Source organism: Protopterus annectens, chromosome 11.part0, assembly GCF_019279795.1.
Source record: "Protopterus annectens isolate FY-2018-M chromosome 11.part0, PAN1.0, whole genome shotgun sequence".
NCBI lineage: Eukaryota > Metazoa > Chordata > Ceratodontiformes > Protopteridae > Protopterus > Protopterus annectens.
The window spans coordinates 132877154-132897415 of NC_056745.1; the positions used below are offsets into that span (position 1 = coordinate 132877154).

General features: G+C 38.6%; 1 protein-coding gene across 8 annotated transcripts in view; it reads right to left on the reverse strand.

Moving 5' to 3' along the window:
* Positions 1-20262, reverse strand: part of DCP1B (decapping mRNA 1B) — a 492116-nt gene that overhangs the window by 335091 nt on the left and 136763 nt on the right. For all 8 annotated transcript variants that reach the window (XM_044087511.1, XM_044087514.1, XM_044087516.1 and 5 more), the window contains one exon: positions 2215-2281. In XM_044087511.1, the coding sequence (XP_043943446.1) occupies positions 2215-2281 (67 nt within the window). The remainder of the gene's footprint in view (positions 1-2214; positions 2282-20262) is intronic.

A 20262-nucleotide genomic window follows, 5' to 3' on the forward strand; every position in this document is an offset into this window, starting at 1 on the left:
TTAGTCTCCTTAAGGTTCCTGAGAACATCCCTGGAATATTTGTACAGAAAAGGCATCAAGATGGTATCATTTAAGCTGCTAGCTGCAGTGTCACATGAGTGGAATGCATTAGAAACCCTTTGAACTCAGTCAAAAGGTCCACCACTACTCGCAGCACAAGACCTATCCGGTCTATGGAGAAGTGTATACTGATCAAGCCCATTTGCAAGGGGAGTCTGAGAAGAATTGTTTCAGTTACTTGCTGTTGTGAGATGCAAAAATATCTACCTGTGCACTAGGTGAAAGAAGATATTCCTGTTTTATATACACTCATACGGGTCAATCTCTGATCTCCTTAGCTGATTTGACCGGACTCTGTTCTGAAGTTAAGTGCACAGCCCTGAGGAAATCTTATACAGGACAATGAAGAAGAAAGTGAACCACATTCTTCACACTTATCTTTACATCATCTGCAGCAATCCTCAAGGAACATACCAGGTGGAGGAGGAGTAGTAAATGCTGCAAGTTCAACTGAATCTGGATATGTTGCAGATGCAGTATGCACTGGGGAGGCATATATCACAGCCGCAGGGTCCTGCACTAGAATTTTTGTACATATCTTAGTCAACTTCTGAAATGGGATCTCTTGCAACCACTCAATTATTCGTCAGTAGTTGAAAAGGTTCCCAAACACCAAAGCTAAAGCTAAAATGTAAAGATTCGAAAATGAGGGTAGACTCATCTTCCTCCATGTTCAACCAACTACTTCTGAAAAGAGAAAGATAATCATGCCCTGGGTCCAACTTCAGACTCAGAAACATACCCTAGAGATCTGTGGGGCTACTCTTAACTTACTAAAATGGCCTATGTGAAAAACAATGTGATAGAGTGCCAGGAGTGAGTGCTAGGGTGGTGGCTCTTCACTTAAGTTCATGCTTGTCAAAAAAGAAAGGATCTCAATGACAACCTCTTGCCAGCGGGCACAAATCTCAGCAAAGAAGTAAAGTCTAATTCTGGTGCGGGGAGACAGAATCTGAAGAGAAGCCAAGCCTGAATTGCACATCACATACATCTAGACTCTTAAGAAAAAGATGGGCTAACTAGCTAGTCCTAGCATTGGTCAGGTGCCACCACCACCAAGAACTGACAAAGGCCAAACGTTTCTCCTTCTCCACTGTAACAGAGTCAGTTCATTTTAATGTTATTGAAATGCTTGTCAACTACATACTCATATTTTAAACAAATGAACAAGGACAAATATTCAACAAATGGAAAAATAATCCAAAATGACAAGTGTGCAATACAAGTAAAAATTAAAACCAGATGAATTTTTACATTTTTGCAAAATTAAAAAAAAGTCTGAAAAGTGATACCTGAAAGACATTTACAATAGAACATCAGATTCATAGTCCATGCCGCAGAACATGTAGCCGACTTCACAACACAGAGGCAAAATGGACAACACCTGCCAAAGATTTGTAACCTAACTCTGGGAACAACTGTCAAGAAGACCCTTAACTAACAACATGAATGGGTGCACCACAGGAGAAAACATCAACAAGACTTAATGCTGACAGCTGTGACACCAAGCAGCATTATAATAACCTATTTCAAGAAAAAAAATTATGGTCACGAATGTGAAAATATTCCCAATAATGAATGCTTGGAAATGCAAATCCCAAAAATGACAGCAAAGAACTAGGGACCATTGTGATGCACATCTTACCCTCTTAACTCCAGTAATGTGCAAGCCAAATTTAGAGCTCTGGCTGTGATGATCTGAGATTCCAGAAATACAGGACAAAAAAAGCACTCTGTTATTACACTAGCTTTAGAGGTGACTCGTATCACGTTTTTGTTTTCTTTCTGTGAGATGGCAGTATTGTAAAGGATTATAGAGTATAAATAGGGTCAGATCGGTCACAAGGCTTTTGTTTTTGTAAGACTATGTCTTACGAAGGATCAGTTATTAATACTGCAATGTAAGATGGTCAAAATGTAGCTTTTACATTTTACTCCTCCAATAACTGTCTGCTTTTTCAGTATTCCTAGCCTGTGCACACTCAGAAATGACCCACTCTTCTACATAAAAAAAAAAAAAAAAAAACCTTAAAAAGAATTCTATAACACTTGTGCACATTTTTGCAAAAAAAATGACATAACAAAATGACAGAATATATACATATAAACATACAAATGCATATCCTATGTATAATTTAAATACAAATTACTTACTTTTTCATAAGTTCCGCAATTCTCTGACACTCCTCCTTGTCATAAAACCAAATTCCATATATTGATACTGCAAATAAGTTTAAGAAAAGCCATTAGAATTTATCTCATCTTCAGAATACAATGCAGTTAAATTTCTTTTTTTTTCAATAATAAATCTTTATTCTTTTCCAATTGTTAATACAATACTACAATATATATACATTATATACATGAATGCTTCCAACAGTTACATAAGATCATTATACATTGAGATAAAATTCTGAAAAGAGTATTACAAGATCTAGTATCAATATACAGGCTTATCAATACTAACTTCCATATTAAGTATGTACTTCCAGGGGAGAACTGGATTAGAACGTTAAGCTAACACAATATTAAAGATGTGCTCCCATATTTTGTATTATTTATATTTTTCTTATGATCTTTGATTAGTAATTTATGTGCTAAAATATGTTTTATCGCTACACTTTTAAAGTTTTCCCATGAAGTCTGAGATGGATTCAGCCAATTTGTAGCTATATAAAGCTTCATTAACAAGAAAATATTTATAAGTATGATCATTTGGGATCTGTCCAAGTTATTCGGAGGAATATGAAGAATCATAAACTCCCAAGAAAGTGTGGAATGTTGATAACCCATTTTTTGTAATTGAATTTTTAAAGAATTCCAAAGTTTAAATATACATTTACAGCTCCAGAACATGTGTAAAAGGTCAGCCGTTTGATCAATACAATATGGACATTTAGGTGAATTTTTAGAGTTGAATTTATGCAGACTGAGACGAGTGTAATAAGCATTGTTAAATATCATCAGCTGAGTAAATAACTTTTGAAGAGATACTGATTTTAAGGTTAGGTTAATTGCTTTCAATATTTTATTATCATCAATCGGTAATATTTTATCCTTCCAGTATTTTGATAAGAGTATTCGGTTTTTATATTTCACGTCTTTTACAAAATTATATGAGGCCATTATATATTTAGAGTCCTGCATAAGAGTTTGCCATAAATTTGAACAATTGGTTAAATCTTCTTCTTTAATTTTGAAATTACTAAAATAACTTATGGAAAGATCCTTTAATTGTCTCATTATAATTAAATAAGAGTTAGGAAGGCTCATCTCTCTTAACATGTCATGTATTGCGATACCAAGATAAGGATATAAATCAAGTATGGTTAAATCATATAAGTGGAAATTTTTTAAGATCTATCAATTGATTACCGATTTTCAAATTCGGATTCTTGTGAAATGGTTGGAAAGTCATCATATATTGTAAAAGATTTAGTGATTTAAACAGGTTTTGTATTGATATTATATATATATTCTAATATGCTCCATCAAAGCGTACAATTTAAAGGTATCTTTATTTAAAAAGGGTAATGCCTTAGAATTAATACCCAATCTAACAGCATGTTTATAATTCAGAACCAACCACTTAGGTGACCATTTACTACTGGATATGTCAAAGTTAACCACTCTTAGAATTCTATTAGAGTTTATTATTAAATAATATAATTCAAAATTCGGTAAATCTAAACCACCCTTATTTTTCGGAGTCATCAATTTGTCATAAGATATTCTAGTTTTTCTAGGTTCCCATACAAATCTAACTAATTCCGTATGAATTTGTTTAAAGAATTTCTTAGAAATTGAGACTTGGGTAGCTCGAAAAATATATAATATTCTGGGGAGTACATTCATTTTAATAATTGAAACCTTTGCCATTGTTGGTAATTTCAGATTATTCCATCTTTTTAAATCAGACAATATATGATCCCAAATTAGCTTAACATTGTTCACATAGAAGTCTCTATTATCTGTTGAAAAAACAATACCCAAATATTTTATTTTTTCTTCGGATTTTAACTGACCTACCAATGGTAAAAGCGAAAAGGGTTTAGGCGTCTTTAAAGGAAATAAATTGTTTTTTTTTAAGTTTATTTTGTAATTAGATATTTCTGCAAAATCTTCCACTGCTTTTAGTATTTTCTTGGTATCTGAAACAGACGTCATACAGTAAATATTAAGGTCATCAACAAAAGCAGCCATGGATATTTTAGTACCATATATTATTGGGGCATTATGATATGTATTTTGCTTAATATGTAGAAATAATGGTTCTAAATATAAATTGAATAATATAGGAGATAACGGACAGCCTTGACGGGTTCCATTCTTAATTTGCATTCTTTTTGAGAAGTTTTTATTAATGTACAGAGTTGTATAAGGATTATTATATAGTTTTTTTAATGTTAAAATAAAGTCTTGGGGTATATTGAAATATGGTAAAATATCAAACAAAAATTTTAAATTAACTCTATCGAAAGCTATTTGTGCATCAATTATGAGTGCGTAAACATTAAAATTTCTATGATTGGCATAAGAAATTAGTGTATGAAGTGATAACGTATTATCAGTAGTTTGTCTGCCGTTTATAAAACCAGCTTGTTCATTAGATATTATTAAGTTTATTACCTTCTTCAATCTATTAGCTAAAATAGATGTCATAATTTTCAAGTCTATATTTAAAAGTGAAATAGGCCTATAGTTATCCGGGTTTTGAAGATCTGCATTCTCTTTAGGTATAAGAAATGTTCTCAAAGCATTAACGATGCAGTTAAATTTCTGAGAATTCATTCATGCCATGTACACCAACCTTAAGCGCAATGGCTCTGTTCTCACATCTTATCACAATGTTAAATATGTGCTGTAACCCAGATGGAGGGAAAACACAGTCCATACTACTTGCAACTTCCTCTCTTGGTTAGAATGGGAGAGCTTTTTAAATCCCAACCCTAGTCAAACTATTCTTCTAGCTAGGATATGTAACACAATGCAATATATCTTCAAATGCACCTTCCAGTGTTTCTACTTGGATTATCATCCAATGCAAATTATGATACTCCTGCAAACATCTTCATTCAAACACCTATTACTGATGTCAAGGGAAGAGACTACTCTCTTCTCTACAATGCTACCATTAGAGGAAGGACCTCTCCTTTATCAATGTCCTGTACCTCCTTTTATGGAAAAGGATGTATTCTAACCACAGACTTTTTATAACATGGTCTCCCTTCCACTGATACTACTAACAAAAGAAAACTATGCATCATGTAGTAATATCACTGTCTACAGTGGAGACTGATGCATAATTTTTTCAGTGCTCAGAGCACACACTTACTTTCTGTGTAAGGCCTGGCAAAATCAAAGTTTACCTACAACACATATATCTGACTAATGATATGCTTTACAGCATACCAAGAATAATCTCATGTGCCCCCTTCAAATAGTCTTATATGCTATCACCAGTACAGATTTGTCCTATAACCAGTGCAGTTACTCAGACATGTTGAGGAACATCCTACAATGTAGGAAACCATATCCGTAGGTGTCCCCATCCTGTGCTTGTTACACTTAATACTACTCCCTAGTTTATCTCAATACAGACCCTACAAATAAACGCAGGCAAAATGTCTGACATCTGCCATAGCTCACAGTTGAAGTAAAGTGATGAGCTGCATATTTTATTACAAAACTACTAACAAATACAAGCCACAATCATTAATTCATACTACCCAGCATATACAGGACTGATTTTCTTTTATATATAAAACTATCATGCTGTATTACTAACATGTGCTTTGCCATAAGGTCTCTCTCAATGGTCAACATAAACTGTTCTGAATTTTCAGACAGGTCTTGTACATGTATAAATGAAGCTTAGCTATACCTGCTAAACTAGGTTGGGCACTAACTGCATGACATGGTAAAGGGTTCTGCTAAAAGGACAATGTTAAATGAGCAAGTTAAGTAAACTATTAAAAGGATTCTTCCTGGAATAATCCTGTGCATTACCACCCTCTATTAACTATTACAGATGGAAAGCAGAAATGAACTACGTATTCATCATAAGAGTAGACCAGAGAAAGATACATTTAGAAACAGATAGAGAGAGCAAGAGAAACAAACGTTTGAAGCAGATAAGCAGGAACCACATACTGAATACACTTCTTTACCTTCTTATTCCCATAGGTCATTTGTTTTCAACCAACCAACACTTCTTCCTATAAACATGTCAGCCTGCGTACATGTAGAGTAACAGCATGTATACATTCAGTTGCAGTTAACTTTGTTGAATACACCTTGGTTAATAGTCAACAAATGTGTTTTTTTAATTGAGGGCAGCTGTGTTCAACTGCCAGTAATGTTGATGGTCAGAACATCAGGTTTTCCTATACTATACGGGGTGTGCTTCCACCAAAGTAACATTCCTAATGTAAAAGCTTCTGGATTTACAAAGAGCTTTGACATTAAGTGTAGGAGTCTGTGCATGCAACTATCAGCAGGTTAGAGTAAGAGCTACGGAAGGGGACAGATTTAGTGGTGTGTGTGCATTCTGTAGTGCTGTGTTAAGGAAGTGCTTTTCATAAAGTTATGTGTAGGACTGGAGTCAGGGGCAGCAGCAGGGTCAAGGTTAGGACACATAACTATGGAGGATGAAGTTCCCCTAGTCTGTTTTTACTTGTGTGGTAACCCTAATCTTAACCATACTGCTGTCCAACTGTCCTGCATTTATTAAGTTTTGCATAAGCTGCAGTAGATAGAACCATTTTTCACAGTTGTATACAGGGAAGGATTAGTTGGCATAATGGTTTGTCTTCCATGCACAAGGTATAAGACCCGATCCTGACCTCTGGCTAATGCCTGTTTGGAATTTTCATGTTCTCCATTCATCTCTGTGGGGTTTCTCCCACCTCCGAAAAACATGCTGAGTGTTTTCATCTCAAGCTCCCCCAATGAATGGAGCTGTGTGCAGCAGCATAAAGTCTACATATTGCCCTACGGGGGAAAAGTTGTACAGACCAAACACCCTGGGCATATACTGTGGTGCACAGTATCCTCAAGACAGGAGAACATGGATCACAGCCTGCATGCCATGACATGGATAGCCACTCAACTGTGTAAAATATGGTTCTAGGTGATTCGGTTATGCTGACTAATGTCGTCAAATGGGCATGGGTGTTTGCCGGTGATAAGTGGGTTGAGGACCCGGCCTACTCCGACCTATACCAGGAACCCATGCTAATGGCAGGATGGCTGTATGTGCCCCTACTGGCCACTGTGTGCCAGCCATAAAGCCCAGCACCCCTGGGTCAACAGGCTACTCAGTGGCTGGTGTCTAGTTGCCCAGCCTGGGTTACCTAGAATAGCTCTGTTAAGCGAAAGCTGGAAGTAAAACCAATCAACCTGCCAAACATGAACTGGGAATTGCTACACTTCATATAGGTTCAATGACAGGAGACAGCTTGGAAGTGGATGACATGATGATACGGGGGATGTTGGACATCCTATGTATCCTAGAGACAAGATGGAAAGGCAGCGTAGTGACGTCACCAGAGTCTAATACTCAGGAGGAGGACAGGCTAAAAATGGTGCAGGAATTGTGGTAAGAGAGAGGGCTTCAGAAGGCAATGAAGGATACCACGAGAATTAGTGACAGACTCATGGCAATTAGACTTCAGTGTAATGACAGGGCAGTCACACTCAGCCTTTGCTCCACAGCTGGGTTGTGGTAGTGTGGAAAAGAGTGCATTCAGACAGCAGTTGCAGCAACCACTAGATAAAGCAGGACAACATGAAATGATGTTGATAATGGGTAACATGAATGCACATGTTAGGACAGACAGAACTGGATACTAGGACTGCCAGGGTCTACATGGGTGGGGCAACTGGAATAAAGAAGGAAAGGCCATCCTAGACATCTGCCTCGCAAATGGCTTGATAGTAGCCACATATAGTTCAGAAAGAGAGACAGTCACAAGACCACATACAAGATTACCCAACAACAAATCAGACTTCTTCCTAGTAAGGAAAGGGAAATGTGGTAAAATCAAATATTGCAAAGTCATCCTCACTGAAACAGCATAAACCACTGGTTGTCAGTGGAAGCAGTGGTCAGAAAACACTCTAAGGTCAACAGACACCAGGCTGAAGACCTGGAAGTTGATGGAGAGAAAGTGCAATAGTTCAAGGAATTATTCGGGGCTCTAGCACCCCAAGAGGAGGAGGACATAGATGGAGGTGAAGAGGAATGACAGCTCCTCAAAACAGCACGTGTGAGGACTACAGAAAGTACAGTTGTGTACACTTACCATAAATGTAGATGTTTGAGTGTATTCACTGTTGCAGTCATCACATTTGGGTCATCTCCTTGCAGGTAGCACTCAGTCAGCCTGATTATCAAAGTCTTGGGTCCTGCGTCGGTTGCTGTCTCATCTTCCATGATGTCAGGTAGTCACGGGTATAAAGCATGCAGCCAACGCCATTACATCAGTTTTTCTTGCCCCAGATGTCAGGTGCCCCCACAATGGGAAGCAATTATATACAAGGTTACACCTCCAACAAAAAAGCAAATACACCAAAAAGCTTTAAGCATAGTAAACAAGAATAGAGGTATAGTCAGGGGGCTAGAGGGAGGGTAACCAGGACTGCAACAGTGAATACACGCTAACATTTACATTTATGGTAAGTGTATACAACTGTACTATGTTCTTCATGTTTCACTGTTGCAGTCATCACATCTGGGTAGATTCCCAAAGCTAAGGATGGGAGGAGGCAATTAGATAGCATTTGGACCAGCTAAAAGGCCCTGGCAAGACTGCAGTGGCAAAGCCAGCTCTGGATTTAGAAAAAATTGGAAAGTGGTAATGTTTGGTGAAGGTATGTACAGAACTCCAGGTAGCAGCTTCTAGGATGTCGCTGGTAGGGACACCTCTTAGAAAGGCTGGAGAGGCAGATGCAGCCCTGGTTGAATGTGGTCTTATCCCCTGAGGGGTAGGTTTTCCATGGTGCTTATAGCAGAAATTAATGCAATAGCCTATCCATTTACAAATGGTTTGCTTTGAAATGGCCTTCCCCTCTGCCCCGGCAGCAAATGCCACCAGCAGCTGTTCAGATTTCCTGAGAGGCTTGGTTCTGTCCAAGTAAAATCTAAGTTGTCTGTGCACATCCAAGGAGCGCAGTATTCGTTCTCCTTTGTTCTGTGGATTAGAAAAGAAGGTTGGCAAATGAATGGACTGATTAAAATAAAGGAGGGATTGGTCCTGAGGGACACCCTGTCCACATGAAAGATGATGAAAGGCTCCACTGCCATGAGGGCCTGTAATTCAGACACCCTTCTTGCTGAAGTGATGGCTAGAAGGAAGGCTGTTTTCCAAGAAAGGAATTTCAACTTTGCATTTGCAGCTGGCTCAAAGGGAGGAAGAGTGAGCTTTTCCAATACAAAGTTAAAGTCCCAGGCTGGAGTAAGGGCTCTCCTGGGTGGTCTTAGGTTTTTGGCCCATCTGGGGAATTGCTCAGCAGTGGAGGAGAGAAGAGGGGTGGTTCTGTATTGTAATGAGCTAAAATGGCTGAGGCATGAATTTTGATGGAGGAAAAGGAAAGGCCCTTGTGAAGCATCTCAGTTAAGTATTGAAGAATATGGGGTAAATTGGGTACTGGTGTGCCCATCCCCTGAGTTTGGCTCCAGGAACAGAATCTTTTCCATTTTTCAGCATAGAATTTTCTAGTACTATGACTCCTTGCCTCCAGAATGACATCCATCACTTGCTTACTGAGGGATGGTAATGGAGAGGTCAAGTAATTAGCCAGGCTGCAAGGCTCAGGGTTTGAAGCTGTGGGTGCAGCATCTGGCCCTCCTATTGGGACAGCAGGGCAGGGGTCTGAGGCAGGTGCCATGGTGCCAGCAGTGACACTGTGCAAGAGGGGGTACCAGTACTTGCGTGGCCAGTCCAGTGCAATCATTATTGTCCTTGGTTTGTCCTGTTTGATCTTTAGTTGCACTTTGGAGAGGAGAGGCAGAGGGGGAAAGGCAAAAACTGATAGTTTTTTCCAGGTAAAGGACAGGGTATCTACTTTCCAAGCTTGTTTGTGAGGAGTCCTTGTGCAGAATTTGTCCAATTGGTAGTTCTGAGGGGAGGCAAACAGGTCTATTTCTGGGCTCGCCCATTTGTTTCTCAACAGAATATTTCTGGTTCCAGTTTCCACTCGTGTGGGTCCAAGAGATTTCTACTTAGTTCATCTGCTAGTGTATTTAGCTTTCTTGGCAGGAATTGAACCTGTAGGTGCACTTGGTAGCTCAAGGCTGCGTTCTACAGAGCCATAGCTAGTCTGCAGAGAGGGTATGAGTGGGTTCCCCCCTGCATGTTTATGTACCACATAACAATGGTGTTGCCCATCTTTACCAATAACTGTCCTGGAAGAATGTGGTCCTTGAAGGCTGTCAGAGCATTCTGTACAGCTAACATTTCTTTTCTATTGATATGCAGGTGCATTTAACTTGGGTTCCATTTGCCCTGAATGCACTGCCCTGCCCCTGATGCGTCTGTTGTTAGGGTTTGGGCAGCAGGGGGTAAAGTGAATGGCAGTCCCTTGTTTTGGTGGCAGGCCTCTGCCCACCAAATGAACTCTATCTTTAGACAAGGTATGATAGGAATCATTGATTCTAGATCCTGAGAATGTTGACCCCATAGGCTTTTTTAGATACCATTGTAGTTTCCTCATATGCAGTCTTGCATATGGAATTAGTAGAATGCAAGAGGCCATGAACCCCAGTGCTTGCAGATTTCTTTGAAGATAGCTGGGTCTTTGTGTTAGATTGAAGTAGGCTGTCAAATGAACTTGTTTCTCTGGTGTGAGGTAGGCCATATGGGAAGTTGTGTTCAAGCTTGCTCCAGGAATACAATTTGTTGGCAGGGTACAAGATTTGATTTATTTTAGTTTATGGTGTACCCCAGAGAAGTAAGCAATTTCTTTACAAATGCCAGATGATTTAATAGTATGCCCTGGCTTTCCGCCTGAATTAGACAATCGTCCAGGTATGGGTATATTTGAATACTTCTTTGCCTGCAAAATACAATGACTGGAACTAGGCACTTTGTGAATACCCTGGGTGCAGTAGATAAGCCGAAGGGCAGTGCAGAGAACTGATAGTGCATGTAGCCTGCTCTGAAGAATAGGTATCTTCTGCAAGATTCTCTTATTGGGATGTGCAGGTAGGCTTCCTTTAAATCCAGTGTTGCCAACCAGGCATTTTTGCCTAGCATGGGAAGCAGCGGATGAAGAGTTGGCATCTTGAATTTTGGGATTACCAAAAATGTGTTCAGAATAGACAGGTCCAGGATAGGACGCCAGGAATTATCTTTCCCGGGTACCAGGAAAAGTCGAGTAAAAACCTTTCCCCCATTCTTCTTTTGGGACAGGTTGAATAGCTCTGATGCTTAAAAGAGAGAGAAACTGCTTTTGAGCCTCTGCCCACTGATTTCGGGGTAGGTCTGGTCAACCATTTGGGGCTGGTAAGGAGTGGAAGTGGAATCTGTATCCTTGGAAAACTATATTTAGAACCCATTTGTCCTGGGTAGAGTTCCCAATTTTTTGCATGCAGGGCAATCTTTCCACCTAAAGGAACAGTCAGTTGAGCAGGGCTTGGAAGGTTTAAAGTTAAGTCATTGAGACAATTTATCATGGGGGGAGTCTTACTACTCCCTGCTTTGGAAGTGGGAGCCCCCCACTGCTTAGTCCTGTGAGCACCCTGGGGCTGGAGCCTGGGTGTTCTGCTGGTTCTGGGTTTGGACTGAGAAGGCCTGGAAGAGGCAGGAAAAGACCAATTCTTAGAGGGCCAATGCCTACTAAATCTGGGAGGCTGTACTTACAGGAAATCAGTTTGCGTAGATTTAGCTTTTTTCTCCATCTTTTTAAGTACTTCTGCTTTGTTGCCAAACAGGTGGTCATGGTTTAAGGGAGCATCCAGTAATTTAGTATTAACATGATCTGGTAAAGATTGCTCCTTAAGCCAAGCATGCCTTCTAAGTACAGACCCAGTGCCAGCAGCCCTGCAAGATGCCTCTACTGAATCAAAACCACATTGCAAAGTATGTTTTCCCACTTGTTCAGCAGAATGCATTAAATCCTGCAATTCTTTTCAGCGCAGTCAGGAATCAACATCACTTTCTGTTTAAGTAATCCAATAATATGCTGCTGATACTTCAACATATGAAATTGTCAGTTTAAGGCCCTAATGGCTAATGTTGCAGAAGTGTATATCTTCTTACCCCATCTATCCAGCGCCCTGGAATTTCTATCAGAGGGGGTAGGATTTTTGGCAGGAGTGGCCTTAATGCCCTTGGGTTCCTGTGAAATGGTCTCAGGATCTGCAGTAGGAATTTTAAAGAGGAACTTGTGAGAGTCATGTACCCTGTAATACCTATCAGGTTTTCTGGGAGCTGGAGGTAAGGTGTCAGGGGCCAGGATAGATTCAGAGAAGGCATCATCTACAATGTCCAGTACAGGAGGGATAGCTAAAGGCCTGTGTTGATGCAGGAGTAAGAATTCTCTAAGCCTCTTTTTGGAGTCAGAGTAATCCTGGCTTTCCCAGTGGAAATGCTCCCTAAGAGTATGCAAGGTTTCACCAAAAGAGAAATCCTCTGGAGGGGAAGCAGAGGGAATGGAGTCATCTGCATCAGAATCCTCATAGGTAAATATGGGCAAATCCTGGTCATCAGAAAAAACTGAAATTTCAGAATCCTGATCAGAAGAATAAGAAGGAAAATCAGTTCTAGGTCTCGGAGGGAGAAACTGGCTTCCCCTGATTAGAGTAATAAGGTCTTCAGCCATTCTTATTTGTTTTTTAGGCATAGGGGCCTGACCATGCGGTCTGGGCATCGGTTTTCTGGGCATGGATCGAGTTTTAGGCCTTGAAGAAGAAGATGGCGTTGGTTTAATATGCAAGTCAGTAGGCTTGAATACACCCTCAGAAGCCGGAGCCTGCACAGCGGCTCCGGACCCATCCAAGATGGAGACATCTGCAGGTTCCACAGTCGAAGAAATATCTCGCTGCATACCGGACTCCGAATGGGTCTCAGTAGAGGCCTGCGAATCAGAAGTAGTGGGCATCAGGGGCTGCGAAAGTGTCTCACTGAGTACCAGCGAACTGGCAACTTGCTTAGGAGAAGCATCATCAGCAGCTTTGGACCTATGCGCTCCATCTCTGTCTTTATCTTTGCAATTTTTCGGAATATCGGTAGTCGGGTGGCTTACCAAAGCCATTTCTGGATAACTGAACAGAGTACCAAAACATTTACTTGCAAAAATGAACTGACGACGAATAGTAAGAGGTTTGAATAAGGCACAAAACTGACAGCGAGATACGTCATGGTCTGGGCCTAGGCAAGGAAGTACAAATGAAAATCTTTATGAGGTACTTGTCTTCCACAAGAAATACAATTATTAACTTCTACTGACATCGGTTTAGAGCAAGATAAAGGTTCTCCAATGGGGTACTTAGCTTAGTTGAAGACTTCAGATATGAAACTCTAAAACGAAAATTTCAGGAGTCGGCAGACCGGCACTTGTGAACTGCTGCTGTTTCGGGCACCGCACAGTAAGAAAGACTGATGTAATGGCGTTGGCTGCACGCGTTATACCCATAACTACCTGAACATCAGGGAAGATGAGACAGCAACCAATGCAGGATGAAAGACTTTGATAATTAGGCTGACTGAGGGGTACCTGCAAGCAGATAACCCAAATGTGATGACTGCAACAGTGAAACATGAAGAACATCAGATACGTGGCCGAGCCAGTTATGGAAATAAGCTACATAAGGAAAGCTGGTGGTGGTGAAATGCAGACGTCCAGGAAGTTATCAAAAGAAAGGAGGAATGCATAAAAAAGTGGGAGATAGAAAAGCCCAACCAAGCTAGGAAAGCACACAGGTTGACTAAAAAAGAAGCTAAGAAAGGAGTTGCAATAACAAAGAACAGGGCATTAGAGGCACTCTACCATCTTCTGGAAAGTGACTCAGTAGGTAGCACAAAGAAACTCTATAGGTTGCAAGGCAAAGCTAGAAAGAAGAAAAGAGTTAGACACCCTTCATAAGGGATGCCAGCAACAACTTGCTCACCAGTCCACACGACATCAAAAGCAGATGGAAGGAGTATTGCCAGCAGCTTCTGATTGAAGAAAACCTCACAGAGACTGCACTGCCCCAGACACAGCCTATAGTGAGAGAAGAGGAGATGCCCTTCCTAGAAGGAGTAAGGATCGCACTAAGGAAAATGAAAGCAGGGAAAGCAGCTGGTTCAGATGAGGTCACAGCAGATATGATAAAGATGCTGGGTGACATAGGGCAGAAAGGGCTCCTGAGGGTACTCATAGCAGTGTGGATAGAAAGGCATATCCCAAATGACTACAGAATTGTATACAAGTGCCAGTGTACAAGAACAAAGGGGACACCCACAACTGTGGGCAGTACAGAGGCATCAAACTCCTGTCATGCTGCATGAAAGTTCTGGACTGGTCGACTGATAAATGAATACGTAGAAGTAGTAGAAATTATGATGGGGGATGAGAAATTCAGATTCAGATCAGGATGCAGCACAACCTGATCAATTGTTTGCAGGGAGAAAGATAGTTGAGAAGAACCTAGAGATATGGAAAAAGTCCAGAGCTGTGCAATTCCTAGACTTGGAAAAAGCATATGACAAGGTCCCAAGAAAGCTGATTTGGGCAATTTTGCAGGGGTTAAAAGTCCTATAAACATTGGTAGAATTACTGCAGGCTATGACAAGTACCCAAAGACTCAAGTATAAATGGTGTTCTGTCTCACAGAGGGGTTCCCAGTGGGAGTGGGTATGCACCAGCGTTCAGCTCTGAGCCCACTGCTTTCATACTGGTGATGGACTACATTATAACAAACAGGACGGAGGAAACAGATCAACAAAGTTGCTGTATAGAGATAATGTGGCATTACAGGTAGACTCTGAGTATGAAAAATCTGGAAAGGATTGGGAAATGGAATACAAAACTGAAGGCACATGGGATGAAACTAAGCACAGATAAGACAGTAGTAGCAAACTGAGGATATCAGAAGAAGCTGAAAATTGAGACAGAAGGGAAGATAGTGGAACAGATTAATAGTTTCAAGTATCTGGGAGTTGTGGTTGAGGAGAAGGGAGATTTGAATGAAGAGGTCAAAGCTAAAATTAGGGGGGCTGCAGCTAACTGGTAAATAGTCTTAGCTGTAGTGAATGACAGAAGAATGCCAAAGAAGCTGAAAAGTAAGGTGTACAAGACAGTGGTGTGACCAGTACTACTGTATGGCACAGAAACCTGGGCAGTAAAGGTGCCTAAGAAAAGTGGTAGGATGCACACTGTGGGACAGATGAAGAAATGAGGACATAAGAGCAGAAGCCAAAGTAGCTCCAATTGCAGAAAAAAAAGAATGAGAACAGATTAAGGTAGTTCAAACATGTGCAGAAAAACAGAAGACAATCTGGGAAGAAGATATGGGACAGACATGAAGAAGGTAACAGGAAACCAGGACTTCCAGCAAAGAGGTGGATGGACTGTGTGAGCATCTGCGACAGTTGGGCATAAGTGTCGAAGAAGACGGTAGTGTGGCACTGAATCGAGACAGATGGCAACAGTTAATCCGATACCCCGATCCCATATAGAAAAATGGGGAAAAGGAGGTTGATAATAATAAAAGGAAGGACAACCATATTCAAAGTAATCTGCATGTTGCAGAACGGAAACATAAAAATGGTTTATTTTATGGTATTATTGCTACCCTCCTTCTATCCACCTTGTTCTATGCCTCTCCTATACTCACAAACATCAAGAAAACTGACAAACTCGAATTGTGCTACCACAAGACAGCCAGATTCGCAGCCAATCTGTCCTATAGAACCCATTACTATCTTGCTCTGAAACAACTCAAATGGCTAGAACTTCCTAACCTCCTAACCTTAAACCAGCTTTCCCTAACCCACACCATAGCTCACCTCCCTGAAAAATGCCCAGCCTTGCTGAACCTAGCTCAAATTCACCAGAACAGGGCCCTAAGATCATCCGATAAACTACTGCTAACAGTTACAAAAGCCAACAACAAAATATGGAACTCGACCCCTCAGTACAAACTAAACACATCCAGCCCAACTCTTTTCAAAAACCTTCTAAAGAGCTACCTACATAACAACTGGATAACCTCCTGCTCCTCACCAGGCTGAATCTACCTCTCCCCTCCTTATATTCTCCCACACTACTGCTCAATCAACTTCCTCTCTATGGTAAATAGAACCTTTGAAAACTAATTGCAAGTTGACCTATGACAAAATAACTGTAACTCTTAAAAATGTTAGTTGACAAAAAATGCTATCTAGGAATTCAACTCAATACAATGCCAATTTTATCTTTGCTATCTCTGTTAACTTTGTATTGTGCTACTGTGTGTCCTTATAAGATTTAAAGTGAGCTTTTCCGTTGTATTGCGCTAATTGTCTGTATGAGATTTATGTGGAGCTTTCCTCCCAGGCCTCCGCTGAAAATGGGCAATCCAGCCCAGTCGGACTTCCCCGGTAAACAAATGTTAAATAAATAAACAAAAATTATGAAAGTGAAAAGAGTTGATAAAATTAAGTTTGAAAATGCTTCAGAAAGAGTGAAAATAGACTGCTATGTCACACTGCAGCCAGAAGATGCTAAGAATTAATAAAGTAAACGTTAAATTTAAACTAAAGGCAAGTACAAAACATAATATATCTCTAAATATACTTTTGAAGCACAGAGAATAAAATGTACAAAAATAAAGCTGTGCATAATGTTGCACCAGGTAAAGCCACAGAGTCCAAAGATAGTGAAATGCAACTATAAAATAAGTAGTGCAGGATTTTGCTTCAGCCTGCAGCACTTAATTCCAATAGCAAAACAAATATAGAGCTTGAAAGCAAAGAGTGAGTGTGCATGTTCCTGTGCACATTCAGAAGCAGTCACATGGTGCACAGAGCCAGAGCACTAATACTCTTCCAATTAAGCCAATTTATTGAGAAGCTTTGGAAATTTAACAGGATAACACACAGAGGTACGTCCCAATACATGCTGCAAGGAAAACACCAGTAGCTCTCAGGAGTTGAGCCACGCAGGAATTGAAGTGAACAGAAGGTTAAGCGGTCATTAAAAAGTAATCGCAGCAGCAGACTCTGAGAATACTAGGGCTACCATTGTAAGGGAAGACAAGATATATATTTATTATGAGAAAGCTAGAGTTAACTGGGAACATGTTTATTTGGGAATGTGACAAATTGTCAGATTTTAAAAACTCCCTACACAGTACTTCGACAGAAATGTTGGACAGATTATTTTGAGCTGAGATATGGGATCTGAACTGGCTAGACATAGTAAAATCTTAAGTTTAATACTATTGGCTGCCAAAAACACAGTTACTAGAAAATAGAAATCAAAATCTAAACCAAATGTAACTGAATGAACACTATAAAGGAGATAAAAGAAATGGATATGGTAACTTTAGAAAAGGGAAGGAGCAAATTAAGTAGAAATAAATGGAATTTGTAGGAACAATACATGGCGAATAATATTTAAGTGGAAGACTGCAGTTTAAGGGACGGCAGCAATTCAGCTGGAGTGAAGGATTGCTGAGTAGGAAACATATATATATATATACTGCATGAAAATAATGAACAATGTTAATATATATATATATATATATATATATATATATATATATATATATATACTGCATGAAAATAATGAACAATGTTAATATATATATATATATATATATATATATATACTGCATGAAAATAATGAACAATGTTAATATATATATATATATATATATATATATATATATATATACTGCATGAAAATAATGAACAATGTTAATATATATATATATATATATATATATATATATATATATATATATACTGCATGAAAATAATGAACAATGTTAATATATATATATATATATATATATATATATATATATATATATACTGCATGAAAATAATGAACAATGTTAATATATATATATATATATATATATATATATATATATACTGCATGAAAATAATGAACAATGTTAATATATATATACTGCATGAAAATAATGAACAATGTTAATATATATATACTGCATGAAAATAATGAACAATGTTAATATATATATATATATATATATATATATATATATATATATATATATATACACACTGCATGAAAATAATGAACAATGTTAATATATATATATATATATATATATATATACACTGCATGAAAATAATGAACAATGTTAATATATATATATATATATATATATATATATATATATATATATATATACACTGCATGAAAATAATGAACAATGTTACAATATGACACAAGTCACTGTTTAAATGTGACTTTACTATCATTTATAAAAATCACATTTATTGATCCAAAACCCACAAACTTATGAAAAGAAATAAATACACACTGTTTATTGCTGAAGTAGTAGTCTCAACAATGTTATCTAACAAAAGTGTTTTCATCACTAAATGCAAATCAGCAATTATGGCAGATAACATTAAACAAATAACTGTCCAAAATGTCTATTTAACACACCATTAGGAAATACTACATTTCACAGAGTGATGTCTGGCATTTCATCAGCACCATAGCTATTACAAGAATTGTTAGCTCGTTCGAGATTTTGAAGATGCAACACACACAAGTGATGATTCACTAGTGTGGGGTTAGAAACCAATACATAATGACAAAAGGTTGGTACGGGTGCTAAACAGGTCTTGGCAGCATAACCTTAAATTAAGTAACAGTAAATAAAATGACAAGTCTGAATGTGTGTGTGTCACATTTTAACACTTTGGAGACTGATGCCCGGTAAAGCAAAAAAAAAATAATAATTTAATAAATATTACAGAAGGCAAGCAATCATTGCAGAAGTTTCTAGGAATAATACAGTATCTTACCAAGTCTGTACCTATTTAAGGTAACTATGCCTCTAAGAATGCTATTACAGCAATATGTAGCCTAAGAATACAACTTAAAAAAGCAGTCTTCAAATGCTCAAGAAACTAGGTATACAGACAGCAAAGTTAAATTACTGATATGACTTGGGACATTTTGTTAAAAGTGGATGCCAGTCAAAATATTATAACCAGATGCCTAAGGTTCAAAAGCATAAAACAAATGCACAAAAAGAGATGTTCAGCAACAGTGTATGGAAGTGAGAAATTCTTAACTATGTTTAAAATAAAGAATATTAGGTGGAACAGACCACATACTCTTGTAACACATGCTTAGTCAAGGTGACTTGGACATTTCAGAGGATGTCACTTATTCATAAAAGTATGCTCTCAAACAAAAAAAGACCAGGCCAGAAACTACATATAGCAGACATGAGGAGTACAACATACTAACTGGAGGAGCATGAAGAATTGCCAGGGGGGAAAACAAAGACTTGTTTGAGTAGTTTTAAAGTTACTAATAACTGAAGAAAAAGCAGAAGAACTTCAGAAATGCATTGCTACTAATTTAGAAATGTAGCAACGGAGAGGTTAGTAAGAACGAGGTTGGCCTCAGCAACTTACTCAAGGAAAACAAATAAGTTGCATCCCAGGCTCAGTGTTCAAAGCTGACAAAGTAACAATTCTCAATGAACACAGAAAACGAATGTTTGAGAAGATACATGAATCACATCTGAGAATTATAAAGTGAAAATAAAGAACAAACTATATGATATATTTGCCTGGAATAATGACTCAAAACAGAACAAATAGCATAGACTTGTGTCACTATTAACAAATACTTTAACAGCCAAAAGTGAAGAAATATGAGTTTATCCAAGTAACAGGTTGTCCATGGTTGTAGACTCAGACTTGTTTCAAATTAAAGACGACATATACCTTATGTGGTTAGATTATAATTTCAAGTGCACTGAAATAAAGCAATACAATAAGCCAGTATCTGGGCACAGTCAGAAAATCCCTGACTGTCATCTAGGTGGTATGAAATGGATTAGTAACATGGGTACTGTTGAAAATGAATGAGGATGTGGAACTGAATGGACAGTAACAGCTTATCTTTCCTGGGGATGAAAGCTGCTACTCTCCTAGCACTAATGACTACTAGTGGAGACTAGAAAATTACATTAAGGTCAAATCACTTGCAAGTTTGTCAGGCAATACTGGACAC